The 17,169-nt window shown below is 45.3% G+C and overlaps 1 protein-coding gene across 2 annotated transcripts in view; it reads right to left on the bottom strand.

Annotated features, from left to right (window-relative positions):
* TAFA4 (TAFA chemokine like family member 4) overlaps positions 1 to 17,169 on the bottom strand; it is a 122,996-nt gene that overhangs the window by 14,485 nt on the left and 91,342 nt on the right. For both annotated transcript variants that reach the window (XM_075574292.1, XM_075574293.1), the window contains exon 4: positions 196 to 351. In XM_075574292.1, coding sequence (XP_075430407.1) covers positions 196 to 351 — 156 coding nt within the window. The remainder of the gene's footprint in view (positions 1 to 195; positions 352 to 17,169) is intronic.

Below are 17,169 nucleotides of genomic sequence, written 5' to 3' on the forward strand. Positions count from 1 at the left end.
CAGGTGGCTCAGTCAATGATCTGACCTGTTGGTGGGTCTTGAGGACTGGAGTTGGCCACCCCTGCCTTATAGCCTATTGAAGTCATTGGGCTTTAAGGTGTCTAACAGCACTGGAAGGTGATCTATACAGTAGTTAGAAGACTGCTTAGTAAATATGTGACTATACCGTATATACTGTACTATAAGTTCACTTACCTTCAACACAAGAAGGCTTTGCCCTAGTTGTGCCAGCCACCTGTCCTGGAAAGCAGGAGCACTTCACCGTTTGCGACCTCTCCTCGATTCGGTTCTTATTACAGCATCGATGGATCGCAACAACCTCACAGGTTCCTTGCTTCACCTGGTGGTGTCCTAAAGATAATTACAGGGAGATGTAAATAAAAAAGTAGGATCTCCATTCTGTAACATCAGTGGCTATGCTGCCCCTAGTGGCGCATACATGTGTCATGTAGCTTTAGTATATACAACACGTTGCATCAATGTATCAAGGACTTTGTGTCCGTTTAACTTTATTTTTGTATTTATTTTGCTACCAAACCAGGGCTGGCCGACTCCAGTCCTCAAGGGCCACCAACAGGTTTTCTGGATATCCCTGCTTCAGCACAGGTGGCTCGGTCATTGACTGAGCTACTGATTGTGCCACCTGTGCTGAAGCAGGGATATCCTTAAACCCTGACCTGGCACTTGAGGACTGGAGCTGGCCAGCCCTGCACCAACCCATATGGACGGTGGTTATTTGAAGCAACAGTTGAAATTATATACCAATTTCTTAATTAATGTTAACAGCGTTTATACTGCCAGTAATAAACAAGAATTTCAGAAACCTGTATTAAACACATCAAACATTTATTACATTTGACACACATGCTAAAGGAGGAAGTAGAGAATAATTCTAAAGCTTCATAATGATCTACTTTGGAAACAATCCACTTGATTCTTACCCCCAGTATTTATTATATAGGATGAGATCTACAGTACACCGTTAAAGTGGCATTAAGGTTTCGGAAAGCGTTGGTGGCAAGAAATGTTGCTTTGCTAATGCTTACTCTAAGCCAGGTATGCTCAACTCTAGTACTCAAATCCCCCCTTCCCCCAACAGGTAAGGTTTACAGGATATCCCTGCTTCAGCACAGATGGCTCAATCAGTCCCTGCTTCAACACAGGTGGCTCAATCAGTCCCTGCTTCAGCACAGGTGGCTCAATCAGAGGCTCAGTCTTTGACTGAGCCTCTGATTGAGCCACCTGTGCTGAAGCTGGGATATCCTGAAAACCTGACCTGTTGGGGGGGGGGGGGGTCTTGCTTTAGGACTGGAGTTGTGCGCTCCTGCTCAACACTAATGATCATCTGCTAGTTGAAAACCTGCTGCTCAGTTCATCAATGACACTCACATGGCCAGGTTTACTCAGTGTACTTGTGTGCTTTGTAAAAAAGCTCAATGGGGGGAATAAAAGGGGATGACAAATACAGATGATTGAGTTTTCAAGAACAAAAGAAAAGATAGTGCCCACTGGAAAGAGACTAACTGAAGCGAAACATGGAGAGATTGTTTCCTTTACCAAAAAAAGCCAACATGAATAAAGATTTCTAAGGGAAAAGGAGCACGTTGATATTGTAGTTCTTTTTAAACACGTTAATGCCATTTTTGCTTATGGATAGCATGCCAAAATGAGCTTTGTGTGTCCCTGAAAGGTCGATCGGCTTTGCACCATAGATTTCAAAGAAATGGAAAAAGCGCAAAACACACACAAAAGTGAATGACATTTTTAGGCACGAGTACATTTCTGTCACATCCTATGCAGGTTTATAGCTACCAGGATTAAGCAGTAGGACAGTGCAGACTACTTACCCCTCATGGAGGATTGGACTGGAGCATTTCACGTTAACTTTGCTTTACAATCATCTCTACACTATGGACTAAGTGCTTGTATGTTTATTATTTGTGTCTGGTGATCATTTGACTTTATTTTAGGGTGCATTTAGTATTAACCACTTTTTCAACTCAAAACATTTTCCAGGGGGGGCGTGAGATTTTCTGGGGGGACGCGCGGCGGTTACAGAGCCCCTGCGCTCTTCCGCAAAGCATTTCAATTAAATGTCGGGGAGTGCACGCGAGGCCTCTGTAGCTTGCTTTACCTGTACTCTGGCAGCTTCCAGCGACGTCAAACGACGCGGCGGGGTCACATGACATCACGTTACCATGGCAATGCGGCGTCACATGACATCATAACGTCAGAAGACGCCTGGCACCAGGTAAGGGGGGTGGGGGGTGGGCGCATAAGCAGGGGGGAGAGCAGATAGGGAGGCGCAGACTGAAAAGTTTATGCACCCCTGCATTAGCCATGACTCAATTTAGATGCCCTTACCATAACACCCTCCTACTGTTTGTCTAAGTTATCCCTACTTACCACTTAGATTGTAAGTTCTTCGGGGCAGGGACTCCATTTCCTAATGTTTCTGAAGCATTTATTCCCATTATGTGTTATATTATTCTATCACGTGTATTACTGCTGTAAAGCACCAAGTAAACGGATGGCGCTTAAACAAATAAAGATATACATGCAGTACATACAAGATCCAAGTGACAGATTCTCTTGTTATGTAACATTTGAAGTATATTAAATCCAAGGGACACGTTTTTTTTTCTCTCCAAGGGAAAAAAGTGAAATCCGTTTATTGAGTTTTAGATTTGTGCCCAGAACTTGGGATTGGTTTCCTGGAGCGAGGTCCGTGATGCATTTCTGGGGCGTATGAGAAGCCACGGGACACTAGCAGGTATACTGGATAGAAAAGGACCCTGACCCCACTTGCTGATTGGTACCGAGACTGTATTAAGCAATAAGCAGCACTAACGCTTGCACCAAGGACACCGAGCGCCATTGGTATCCCCACCCCTGGTTTCAAGCAGGGGGTCTCCATAGGTGAGCCATGTTGATTCCAGTTCCAGGGACCCCTTTCTTCCCGAGTTACTTACTAGAGAAAGTATCTATTTTCAGTTTAAAGGTTTGCGTCACACGGCCCAATAGAAATCCGGCAAGAGATGACACTACGACTTCCTATTGGCCCATGGGGCGCTGGACCTTTAAACTGCCGTATTATAAGCCCAGCTGAAGACCTTTCAGGTGGAGGGTATTTCGGGAAGAAGGGGACCGCCAGAGTTGAAATCAGCGCAGTTCAGCTCCGAAGACACCAAAAAAAGTTTTACAAATGTTTTGGGCTTTGTGGTTATTTTAATGCTATTTGACATTTTTGCTGCAATCTACAGTATATACAGAGCGATACCGTGTTTAGGACACGTCTCTCTGTATATATAGTACCCGGGTACAAGGCCGGTCTATGCTTACTCCCCAGTGACTTGGGACCTTGCTCTTTGCATGTGTTTTTTTTAACCATAATGCTCCGATTCTCTTATCTTTTGATATGTAACAAAATGCATCTATTCTTTTTTTATGACTTCGTTTGTGCCATTTATGGAAGGTTTTCTTTCTCATACAGTAGTTCTTTTTTGGATTGTTGTTGTTCTACATCATGAGCGGCCAACTCCAGTCCTCCAGGGCCAGCAACAGGTCAAGTTTTAAGGATATCGCTGCTTCAGCACAGGTGGCTCAATCAGTGGCTCAGTGAATGACTCATTGAGCTACCGGTGCTGAAGCAGGGATATCCTCAAAACGTGACCTGTTGGTGGCCCTTGAGGATTGGAGTTGGCCACCCGTGGTCTACATGATCAAACACCTTAGCCACAGAGCTACTCCTAATTATAAAGGAAAAGCCACAAAATGTGTGCGTCCTACTGTAAAAGTACAATAATAATTATAATATATATCAGGTCTCACTGATTAACATTAAGTTAATGTTAATGCTTATGACTTAATGCTAGTACAGTTGGTCCTCGCTTTTCTGATGGAATGCGTCCCGCAAACTGCCGTTGGATAACGGCCCGTCAGATTGCGGGTCAATGTTATACGGCAGCGGTGACCGTCAGATAAGCAGGTCCGACGTCGGATAATGCATCCAGCAGACTGCATTACTGTATGCTGCATCGGATAGGCATCCGAAGGAACGTGGGGTGTCGGATACCGGGGTCCACCTGTAGTTCTTTTCTGTGTGTTCCAAGGCATCAAGTTGTAAGATTCAAGTGACTTACATTCATACTTAAGTAATGCAACTTTTCAAATATATTACATTCATGAAACATGTATTTTTTTCTATCCAGGGAAAGAAAGTTCAATCTGTTTACTATAATAATAATAATAGTAATAATAATAGTAATAATAATAATAATAATAGCATGTTCTTGTATAGCGCTGCTAACTTTACAGAGACATTTTGCAGGCACAGGGCCCTGCCCCGTGGAGCTTACAATCTATGATTTGTGTGCCTGAGGCACAGGGAGATAAAGTGACTTGCCCAAGGTCACAAGGAGCCGACACCGGGAATTGAACCAGGCTCCCCTGCTTCAAACTCAGTGCCAGTCAGTGTCTTTACTCACTGAACCACTCAATCTCTTTTTCGATTTTCACCCAGCACAATGTCTGGCTCAGATAATTGTGTTTCACACAATCACATGTAGTACAATGAATATTACATTGGAAGATAAACATTTTATCATATTCAGAGGCATGAATATGTTCACTGTTTTAAGCAATTTAAATCCTACTATTCAATCTAACACAAAACAAAGAAAAACCTGGCGCCAAATTGTCAGTGGAATGTCCTGAACTCTTCAAGGGATCCGCACACTTGCGCGACAGACCATGCAAAGAAAAAAACACAAACAAACAAAAATCATAGCGCAACACTGTAGGGTGAGCAGTACTGCACTAATATACACAAAACAATTAAGAGTCCTAGAGACAATTTAAAAAACTATTTATTAAAAAGAACTATGCCAAGACAGGCAATGGCAAATACAAAGAACCGCAGGTCATCTGGGACACAAAAATTGGAGCCCTACTTACAGACAGCAAGGCTTAAACTCGCATTGGAAGGAACAAGTCCTATATGCAGATGGTCTCCCTGCCGGGTGATGTCTCTGCTCCGTTGCGGCTCAAACTCCAGTCAGTCCCTGCGATGGTAACCGGAACAGCTCCGGCCGTGGAGGCTGGTGTGCGGGGTCCACAGCTCTGCACCGCGTGTAGACACACGCGTCACTTCCTCCTCCGGAGCAACGGGAAGTCTCTGCACGCCCGCGCGCGATAGTACCCGTGTCCTTAAAGGGACAGCTGGCAGGCTGAAGGGAAAGCCAGGCTCCAACGCCAAATGACCATATGTGTCCAAAAGCCAGTCAAACAGTGGCTATGCCACTAGCCCTACGCGTTTCGTAGATGTCACTCTACTTCCTCAGGGGCGTTTGTTGTCTTGAGTAAAAGAGTGTGCACTGGGGTGACTGGGGACTGGTGACTGGGGACTGCACACTCTTTTACTCAAGACAACAAACGCCCCTGAGGAAGTAGAGTGACATCTACGAAACGCGTAGGGCTAGTGGCATAGCCACTGTTTGACTGGCTTTTGGACGCATATGGTCATTTGGCGTTGGAGCCTGGCTTTCCCTTCAGCCTGCCAGCTGTCCCTTTAAGGACATGGGTACTATCGCGCGCGGGCGCGCAGAGACTTCCCGTTGCTCCGGAGGAGGAAGTGACGCGTGTGTCTACACGCGGTGCAGAGCTGTGGACCCCGCACACCAGCCTCCACGGCCGGAGCTGTTCCGGTTACCATCGCAGGGACTGACTGGAGTTTGAGCCGCAACGGAGCAGAGACATCACCCGGCAGGGAGACCATCTGCATATAGGACTTGTTCCTTCCAATGCGAGTTTAAGCCTTGCTGTCTGTAAGTAGGACTCCAATTTTTGTGTCCCAGATGACCTGCGGTTCTTTGTATTTGCCATTGCCTGTCTTGGCATAGTTCTTTTTAATAAATAGTTTTTTAAATTGTCGCTAGGACTCTTAATTGTTTTGTGTATATTAGTGCAGTACTGCTCACCCTACAGTGTTGCGCTATGATTTTTGTTTGTTTGTGTTTTTTTCTTTGCATGGTCTGTCGAGCAAGTGTGCGGATCCCTTGAGGAGTTCAGGACATTCCACTGACAATTTGGCGCCAGGTTTTTCTTTGTTTTGTGTTATTCTGTTAGTACTGCTAGTATCACCGGGCAGCCAACCTTTATTAGAAGTTATTCGTAATATCACACTGTGTTTTACACTTTAGCACTAGTTCACAATTTTTTGTTCACCTACTATTCAATCTACTCTGATGGATAACAATCATCTTCCTTGGAACATCTTTGTCAACCAAGTTTAATGCCCCAATGTGATCCAACAGAAAAGGATATTTTTTTAACGATAATACCGCTTTCTTGTAAATATTTGTATATTACGCTGCTTAATTAAAGATATTAAATTACTCTATGAGCATAGTTTAAATTTATTTTATTATTATTATATCCTTACCGCCCCTTACCTTACTGCTCCCTCACATTCCGTATATGTCAAGAACCATCTCTCCCACCTATTAGTCAAACCTTAAAACTCACCTCTTAAATGAAGTGCTCCAATTGCCTAAACCAGGGGTGTGCAAACGTTTGTTGCTGCTCCCCCCCTGCCTTGTGACCCCCGGTGCTCGTGCCCCCCTCCCTTACCTTAGTGCGGCATCAAATGACGCAACGGGTTATGTGACGTCACGACACGCGTCCAGAAGCCAGCTGAATCTCGGTAAGTTCAAGTTGCAGAGGCCTCACGCGATCTCCCGGCATTTAATTTAAATGCCTTGGGGGAAGAGCGTGGGGCCTCTGCAACCGCCGCTCCCACCCCCCCAGAAAAATCTCCCCCAGTTTGTACACCCCAGGCCTAGACTCATGGCTACTGTCTCACACACTGGTCCTCCAGTAGGATTCAACGCGTCAGGAATCATAGAAGCTACGGCAAAACGCGTTGAATCCTACTGGAGGACCAGAGTCTGAAGCCATGGCAGCCAAGTGACCGGATCACAGCTACATCCGCCCTGAGTGACGACGTCACAGGACGTGACGTATGCGCAACTAAGGATCGTAGCAGGAAGAGACCTGCAGAGTGCCAAAGACCTCTGATTAGTCCTCTCCAATGAACTGCACATATGTGTCAAATGTGTGTGAAATCTTGATGATTTGTATCTGCGCAATATACCTTTTGTAGATATACTATACCATTGTGAGTTTTCTTCTACATTTCCGAGAAACACTGGATGACAAGTACATACATCCCGGGGGTGGGGAGGGGGTAATCTTCACCATTGCTCCCATCAGAGAGAGGTGGATCTCTGAAACGCCATTCTAGTCATAGGAAATCTGTGAGTGGGACTAACACACCTACATAGATAGATTGTCACTTTTCCACGATTGGCTACACCATGATTTGTATTTTTTATTTCACATGTCCCCGTTGTGATTCACAAGCGCTCTCCTTACCTGGAAGGCAACGCTATCAAATTTGGACCTGAGGACGGTCCATCAAAAGGGTGCAGAGCTGCTATTTACAGTATATACCTTTTCACATATTTCAATTTCACTATTTGGGGCAGGTTATAAACACTGTCATTATTAAGCTTTGTTCACTGTTTATTATACTATATTATTATTTTATTGGGCCCTAGCACTTGCAATTTAGCATTTTTTCAGATAGACTCGTCTCATTTAGGAGCGCCCGGGTACAACCCCTTTTTTTTCTTGTATAAGGTGAGCGGCAGCACCAGTGGTCCGTTGTGAAGAATAACCGGTTTATTCAGAGGATCGACGTTTCAGTCCTAACATGGACTTTTCTCAAGAGCAAAAGACCGAAGCGTCGATGCTGTTACTCTTCGCACCAGACGGCTGGAGTGCTGCTCATCTGCTACCTTCGTAGAATTGCTCTGCACCGCAGGAGGACGTACCGGTGGTATCTCTTCTTCATGAGAATTGTGAGTGCTCCTTCATTTTCTATTTCTACAAAAAAACAACAATCCGGCTTGCCTTTGGATCATCTGATTATGGTCCATATTTGCTAAGCAGTGCTATCCAATAAGACACCATCTGGTGCTGGAAGACACCTTACCACCCATCAGCGCCCCCACCAAAGGTGGAGTGCTGTGACAACTGTCCCGCCGGGTGAGGGGGGACCCGCCCGGGCCAAATAGCACTGGCTCCTATGTATTTTAATGTTTTAATGTAACTGTCAAAGTAACAGTAACCTGGATTAGGCGTTGCTAGATTTACAATTAGTGTCCAGGATAAAATCAGCGCACCTCAAACAAATAAAGAGAGAAAGAAAAAAAAACAATAGTGAAGCAAATTCACAACAAGGCCTGGGCCCCGGCACTTAAAGGCATCTCTTCCTCCTTTCCTCCACACAGGACGGCTTTTCAAGGAAAAAAAAAACATACCTCCTTGGAAAGGTAAAAAAAAGGCTTCTTTATGTATATTTAAAAAAAAAAAAAAAACTAGGTACAACTCCTAAGATGGAGTCCATACATAAAAACAGAGCCCGCTGATTAGTCTTCTCCCTCCCCCTCTCACTATTGTATATTAGATTTACAATTAGCCACCTCTCCTGGGGGACTAACTATCAATGTAAAACATCAATATAAAACATCTAGTGAACTTTCTTTAATTAGTGTAGGCGTATTAGCAAAATGGTAACATTCTTGTAGGTCACAGACTCACAGATACCAAATAAATGGCAGGAAAGCTTTGTGCAACTCTTATCTCAACCTGGAACTGCACTTGAAGCAGCAGCCCCCTCTACAATTTGTTTTAACCTCTACTCCTTTTTTTTTTTTTTTTTACACCGATGGGAACCATTGGTCCCAGGAGATACTGAATACAGGAGTGTCAGTCTTCTCCGAGAGAAACAAAATGGAAGGTTTACATCTCCTGCATCATGCCGACCAATAGGAAGTCGTGATGTCATCCATAGTGGCTTCCATATTTTACCCGCGTGATGCAGGTATAATACCAGGAGTACCGACACTACCTACTAAATATCTCGGGAAGCAAGGAGTACCCGGAGCTGAAATTAGTGCAGACCAGTTCCGGTTCCTGCTTCCCAGAAGCAGAGAAAGCAAAGAAAGAGGTTGAGAGCTACGGTGAACTGCTGCTTTACCACAATAGCTGCACTAATCTTAAATGCCCTTTGCAGAGAAAGCTACCTGTACACTGTACATCAATGGCAAGACTAAATCCAGAAACCTGACTCCCAACCCGTGCCCACCAACCGAGCAAGCTCTCAATGCACCTAACCCATAGCACGACCATAATGTTCCCACCCCTACCCACCACAAAGACATCTTAATGTCTTTGCTCATCCCATTAAATGTTCCATATGTAACCCCACCATTGTTTCACTGACTAATGTGCAGTGCCCTGGATAAGGGCACTATATAAATGTTGTTATAAATAAATACTGTACTTGATTACCCCGATTTAAACATTAATATTGTAATAACAATGTAATTATTGTAATAACAATGTAATTATGAGTTTTACCTTTCAGCCATTTAGCAATTCATTAGCAACTAGTATCCCAATGATATTAACTTATTAACTATTAACGTTCAGTACTTAAAGTTTAATATAATACCACATGGCATTGACAATCCAATTCAATAGCGTCTTTGCTGCTTCATTATAATAGATTGTCATTTTCTGGGTTTTGCCTTTTCATGCGGTAAATAAAATATGTCACATTTTTTATTTTGTTTTTATTTTGGCAATCCCAGTTCGGAAAATGTTTAATGAGAACGAAGGCGCGCAGAAAATCACCTTTCACGTGAACTCCAACTCATTTCACAAACTGTATCCAGTGCCGAGCTCAATAGAGAGGCAATCACTTTTAGTTATGAAGACTGTAATGAGAATGCAAAACAATGTTACATTACTCAGTGCAGTGGAAAGTTTATCTATGAATTCCTCATTGTAATAACAGCAGGAATTATTATCAACACAGATTGATGTTCGTAGAGGAATGAAAATGAATTATTCGGAGGGGAAAACAAAAGCAATAGATTTCAATAAAAAAAACAAAAATGGTTTATGCACCAAGTAAATTACATTAACACTGTGTGGTGTGTCCGTTAATTCTTCCAGCATCTTTTAATACTGGAAGCAGGGATCCGGTTGCTCTTAAACATCCATCCATCCTGTATAGGTAAAGAAAGAAAGACAGTGCACGACCTCTCAGTGTAAACATGTGCAAATATAATTATGAATGATAAAGTGCTAAAATATGCACGTACAGCAAGGTTTGATTAGTTAGGCAGGGCATGTTTAGAGTACATGTTACCGCTCAGTTGTTATAACAAATCCGTCTGGTAAGTATCAGTTGTTCCATGGATTTCCAGTCCAGTCCAGTGCAGAAGTTCTTGTGTCAGGCTGAATGGAGCTCCGGTGAAGAGACTCGATCCTGGAACCCGTCTGCACGATCGTAAATTCAGGGACGTGGATTTCCTTTTATGCGGCAGTCCATTCAATAGTCCAGCAATATATCAGAACAAATATAAGCTACCCCAAACCTACTGGCTGGGATTGGGATCCCTGATGAAGTTAATCTAACGAAACGCGTAGGAGTTTGAACAGCAAATTGGCAAGTACTCTTTCCTCCTCTATACTACTGGAGCTTATCCGGTTAGCCTTCGGCACTGTGTCGGAGTCTGTGCGGGTTGGTTGTTGACACGGGTCAACCCTGTGACGTCAGCGTGCTGCATAGTGGTGCCGTGGAGCTGTAGCTCGCATTGTGGGTCTTCCCCAGAGCCAGTAGTTTTGGCGTAGCTTATATTTGATCCGATATATTGCTGGACTGTTGCATGGACTGCCGCATAAAACACGTCCCTGAATTTACGATCGTTCAGACGGTTTGCAGGATCGAGTTTCTTCACCGGAGCTCCATTCAGCCTCATACAAGAACTTCTGCTTTGTATTGGAGGGGAAATCCGCAGGAACAACTGATACTTACTAGACGGATTTGTTATAACAACTGAGCCTCCATAATTTCAGTATGTCATATCCGTAGTATATGGGAGAATAGTGTCGTGTACCCTGTCAGTATATCACATATGGCAAATCCTGACACGATGATGCGATATACGCGCAAAACGCGTTGTGTGTTGCTGTTGCTTTTCTAGGGGTTCCCTGTATGATTATAACGGGTGCTCGCCACAAACAGGACGGGACCGCAAGGGTGGGGATGTTTGAATACACCGAACAACGACCACATCTGGATTGCAGAGTCGTAGTCGTGTAGCCGGGTCAGGGTAGGAGCGGTTAGGATGGTCGTGATACTCGCTGTGGTCTAAGGTTGGAGAAGTCAGATGGTCATGATACTCGCCGTGGTCTGGAGTTGGAAAAGTCGGATGGTCGCAGTGCGTAGCCGGGGTCCAGGAATATAGAAGGTTGGAGTCCAAATACAAGCCAAGGTCAAGGGTCAGAGAAGGCAGAGGTCCAAGAACAAGCAAGGGTCAGGTACAACGAAAAGCAGCAGGCGGGAAACAAGGCAAGGTAAACAGCAGGTTGCTTGAGGCAAGCACGAGTCACAAACTATGGTTATGCTCAGCCAACTTGGAGGAGGGCTGGCTAAGCATATAAGGGAGTGACAGCCAATAGCAGGGCTGCACCAGGCTGTGAGGGATGAATAATCAGACGTATTCTGTCCACTGGTAAGCAGGGGCGGAGTGTACCGCAGGTGTGGAGTAATTGTAAGTAAGCGTGTTAACCCCGGTGCGTGTTCCTGGCAACACCGCGCCGGCGCGCACTTACACGAGGGAGCTTCTCCGTGGCATCACGGGGGCAGGGCCTAAGAACGATCCGTGTGGTGACTTCCCGCCTGGGCACGCGGCACCTGTGCGCAACCTCAGCGCGAGGCGCGTCACCTGTCACGTCACAGGGCGCATCATGGGGGCGGGACCGCAGCCCAATCCTTACAAGGATCCATTAAAGTCATTTATTTTTTATATGTGAGCCCCCTCTGGATCTCTTTTTGCTGTGGATGGTGCTGCGTTTTTCTTCTTCCTTTTTTGCAGCATCTTGTAATGTCTGCTTTAAATTGTTAAAGTGACTTTTGAGTTTTCTTAATCATATGAGGATTATAGAAGATCAGACCTGGCTGTTAAAATCATGCCCAAGTGGCGATAAATTACATTATAATATGCTTGTCAAGTAACTACTAAATGACCATCTTCTCTAAGTCTGTATAGCCACTCCCCAGCTCACTGGAGCAAGAGACAGAAACACTGGCTCTTATTCAATACACCGTGACGATGCGTTTGTCTGTAGTAGAATATTTTAGTCCCGTTAATTTAAAGCAGCAATCCCCCACCAATTTTTTTTATTAACCCTTGCCTAAACAGGGGTTACTCGGAGGTCATTCATGTTCCCCCAACCTCCACGGAGCCCCAATTCACAAGATATTTATAGTTTTTGTGTATGGTCACCGGGTAACGAATAGAAAGTCATGGTGTCATCTCCCATTGTCCCGTCCCCAAAGTGGACAAAACAGTTAAGCGGTTCGAGAACTAAGGGGACCCCAGATGTCAAGGGACTACAGATTAGCTCCACAGCATCCCCCAATTCACGTAATGGTAAACAAAAAATGCGACATCATCAATTGCTGCTTTAAAAGGAGCTGAACTCTTTTCCAGAACAGCATTGTGGATAGGAACCACTGGTGGTGATAATTAAATACTCATTCAACATGGCTGCCTTTTTTATCCATTTTAAGGTATAACGGGCAAATGTGGATCTTATCACTCAGACCCCAGTATAGCAATTTGGGAGAACTGCTTTGGCTCCTATTCAATATGTTGTGAAGCCTCTTCTATGTGTCAGGGAACCCCTCCATTTAAATGGAATGCACTAAAAGCCTCCCTGACATGGAGAAGCAGGATCAGAACACGTAGAAGAGGGCCCCTGACATTCAGGATGACTGCTAATGACTATCATAGTTTAGCCACTTCTATGTATCACATCACTTCCATACGTTGCTTTACAAGGACACAATCAGTCACAAATCAAATTGTAGGGGATCTCTGACAAGAAAACGAATGAAAAACTATTTGCTATATAAATAAAGATATATCTTCTTATTGTGAAAGCACTGTATGCCTGTCTGCATCTTCCTGTGTCCCTAGGGGAAATCTCATTGGTCCCTTGGGCCACCCGCCTCCGCACCTCTCATTGGCCTGAGGCGGAGTGACGACACACACACACACACACACACACACACCCTCCAAGTCATCGTGACCCGCGCGCACCTCCTCCTCTCCCCGTGTCACCCTGTTTCCACCGCTTTCACCTCCCCCCCTCCGGCGCCGCTAAAGTAAGCGGGGGAACGGAGCGAGCGCCCGGGACACCCCCCATGGCTCTCAAGCACGCGCCGCACGCCCCCGCGCTCTCCTCCTCTCCCCGTGTCAGCTCCCCCCGGTGCTCCGCTCAGCTCTCCCCCCCGGAGCTCCGCACAGCTCTCCCCCCCGGTGCTCCGCTCAGCTCCCCCCCGGTGCTCCGCTCACCTCCCCCCCGGTGCTCCACTCCCCTCCCCCCCGGTGCTCCACTCACCTCCCCCCGGTGCTCCGACAGACAGTGGACACGCGGCACCTAAGATGGCGGCGCCCGGAAGGAGAGGTGACGTGTGTGTGTGTGTGTCACTGTGTGTGTGTGTGTGTGTGTGTGTGTGTGTCTGTGTCTGTGTGTGTGTGTGTCAGTGTGTGTGTGTGTGTGTGTGTCAGTGTGTGTGTGTGTGTCAGTGTGTGTGTGTGTCAGTGTGTGTGTGTGTGGGGGGGGGGACACTGTGTGTGTGACACTGTGTGTGTGTGTGTGTGTGTGTGTGTGTGTGTGTGTGTGTGTGTGTGTGTGTGTGTGTTACACTGTGTGTGTGTGTGTTACACTGTGTGTGTTACACTGCGTCTTACGTGTGTGTGTGTGTGTGTGTGTGTGTGTGTGTGTGTGTGTGTGTGTGTGTGTGTGTGTGTGTGTGTGTGTGTGTGTGTGTGTGTGTGTGTGTGTGTGTGTGTGTGTGTGTGTGTGTGTGTGTGACACTGTGTGTGTGTGTGTGTGTGTGTGTGTGACACTGTGTGTGTGTGTGTGTGTGTGTGACACTGTGTGTGTGTGTGTGTGTGTGTGTGTGTGTGTGTGTGTGTGTGTGTGTGTGTGTGTGTGTGTGTGTGTGTGTGTGTGTGTGTGTGTGTCAGTCTGTGGTGGGGGCTGGGGGGTGATGTGGTGGGGGCCGGGGGGTGATGTGGTGGGGGCCGGGGGTGATGCAGGGGGGGGCAGTAATGTGAGGTGCAAGGGGGGGGGGGAGTCATGTGAGGTGCAAGGGGCGGAGAGTGATGTGCAAGGCGGGGGACACTGATGTGGGGGGCAGGAGGGGTGGAGAGTGATGTGGGGTGCAGGGAGGGGAGACCACAGATGTGAAGGAGGGGGGGGGACGGAGCTGTGAAGAGGGGGGGGCGGAGCTGTGAAGGGGAACGGAGTTGTGAACGTGGGGGACAGCCAGCTGTGAAGGGGGGTAAATCACGGGCAACGCCGGGTATATCAGCTAGTATATATATAAAGTATATATATATATTTTTTTTTTATATATATTTATTTATATATACATACACTTGCAGACATTACTCAATCGTTTCTAGTATTTCTATCACAGCACTTACATAGCTAGAAAGCAAATTTATATGTTATGATTACACTATGATTACCCCAACACTTCACATATGATTGAAAATGTGCTTCATTTCTGCTGCCAAATTATTTTTTTGCAGAGCCGCATGTGAAAGCAGAACATCCATGTTTACATAATGAATATACAGGGTATTCAGATTATACATTTAACTATGAAAATACAACTGGTTGGTGGGCAAAATATTTTCAAACTTAAAATGTACTGCAATGTGTTACGTTCCTCGGTATTATAGAGACTTGAGTGATGTGTTATAGGTAGCGATTACGGTTTTAGGTTTTTTACCAATAGATATTCCTGCAGTTCCAGTTAAAACTGATTAAAAAAAGGAAATAAAGCATCATTTCCAATTGGATTCCACCTCTTGTAGACTCCCCTCCCTCTCCCCCCCCCCCCCCCCCCACCAGCCAGGTATGGGACACAAGATAATTGTTTGAACTAAAAAGAAGTGCACCAGTAAGCAGAGAATGGAAACTAGAACACCCTTCTGGCCCAAAGGGGTTATATTATAATTCTTCTTAGTGTTTGTTTTGCATTGTGCTGCCAGCACATATTGCATTTGACATAGTAAAACACTACAGTCACAATACTGGCACAAAGAGTTAACAATCCTGTAGACGGACGTTCACAGAGGTACACAATTGGAGACTTTATAAGGTGAAATTATAATAGGCTTTATTGTGCCTTTTCCTTTTCATCAGGAAATCATCCAAACACAGGGGGGGGAACAAAGCTTCTATTCACTTGGGAGTATCTCTAGTGAAAATACCATGCAATTAATTCACAACTCCATAAGTCAAGCATGTCTCGCAGCCCCAAAACATATAGCATGAAATAAGCAGATATAAGCAGTCTCTTAATTATGAAAGTCTTATCTGTTTCTTGCTGTAGAGTAAGCTTCTCTGCTCTCCTGGAACCGCACCCGTGCATGCACAGAAAATATCAGCATCCAGGTATAGAAGTCTTATTTGGTGTCTTGCAATCAGCTATGCTGGGGAGAGCTCAAGACCGGTCAGCTCCAGAGATGTGTGTTCTCTTGATCAGACTCTCCTGGGAGTCTCAAGAACACTCCTCTGTCTCTCCAAAGGTCAGCTCTCAGTCAGAGCTAAGGAGTCACTTCCTGTCTCAAGAGACAGGCTTTTGTAAGCAATCAGGCAGGTGGTGTTTATTAATTGACTACCAGCAGTTAACCACCACACTGCCAGATTAAAGGCACATTACTTAAACAGGGATTACTCCCCTGTTACATACTTCCCCTGTTTGTGGGAAGCTCGGGCTTGCCACGGCCAAAGCCCATCCTTCCACTCTCATTCTAGATATCTCAGTGACTTGAGAGTGGATGGAGGAAGAGAACCCTCAGTCCTGTTGGGATTGGAGCCCTTTCTCCAGTTTATTCGTGTCTCCTCCTGAAGGTATTTGAGATCAGCACCCCTCAGTCGCTCGAGGAGGACTTTCTCCAAGTATAGTCTTTTTTCTACGTGCACGGTCATGAGATTTCCCTCGCGTCGGGTGCTCGTCTTATTGTAGGCATACTGTATGGCAGCAGTTGCAGAGCGTTTAAAAACCGCCCTTTTCCCACTCAATGGGGTTGCTAGTTCAGCCTCTTTGAGATTAAGTTGCAATTCCACACCCACTTCCAGAGAATGTCCCATCTTTTCAGCTTCATCAGCTAAGGATTCTTCTGGTTTTAATTCAGCACGTGTACCTTCTTTTGTTGCCTGCTGGGTGGCTGAAGGTTTTGCTAGTGCTTGTTTAGGTGGTTCAAATTTTGCAACCTTGTCTTTCAGATGAGCGGTATTCCCAGCTCTCACTGTACCCTTGTCTTCATGGGTTTTTGAGGCTGTGGGATACTGACGCTTTTTTTTTTTCAATATCAGCAGTACTGTGCATGCATTTTCTCTTATCAGGTGTACAAGATGTGCAGTTGCTAGGTAAAAAAAAGTCCATTTGCTCTTCACCATTTACTTGCTAGGTGCAATCTCTCCGCTTCAGCAAGAGAATTTAGTTTTCTGCCTGAGTTCAGTAATTTTCAGTCTCATCTTTGGGTATTATGGCATTCACACTTCACACTTTGGGTGTCTGTTTTTGCTCCCAAGTTATATATAGGCAGACTTTTTTACTTGCAGAAAAAAAACATTCTTTCATTCCCGGCAGGGTGACTCAACACTCAGCATTTGTTTGCTAAAAATTCCCCTGCTTCAGCACAGTCTTGTATCAATTTTCACACTTTTCTGCATATACTCCATTCACAGCTGGTAGCCCTATGCGGTGTGGCAACCTTTATTTGCAAAATCAGTACCACTCGTTGGTTACCATCTGTATTCACTGCTTCAGCGAAACTTTTGAAAACAACAAACACCTATCCCTTTTTAAGGGCTGACTCACTTCTTGAACCCTGACTATGGCTGGAAGGCAAAACCCCTATTTCAATGACCATATTACACTTTGTGATAGGCAAAATAAGGTTTAGCTACTTCAGCAGTCTTTCTCCTCTAGGGATTGGG

The sequence above is a fragment of the Ascaphus truei genome, chromosome 17 (assembly GCF_040206685.1).
Source record: "Ascaphus truei isolate aAscTru1 chromosome 17, aAscTru1.hap1, whole genome shotgun sequence".
NCBI classification, from domain to species: domain Eukaryota; kingdom Metazoa; phylum Chordata; class Amphibia; order Anura; family Ascaphidae; genus Ascaphus; species Ascaphus truei.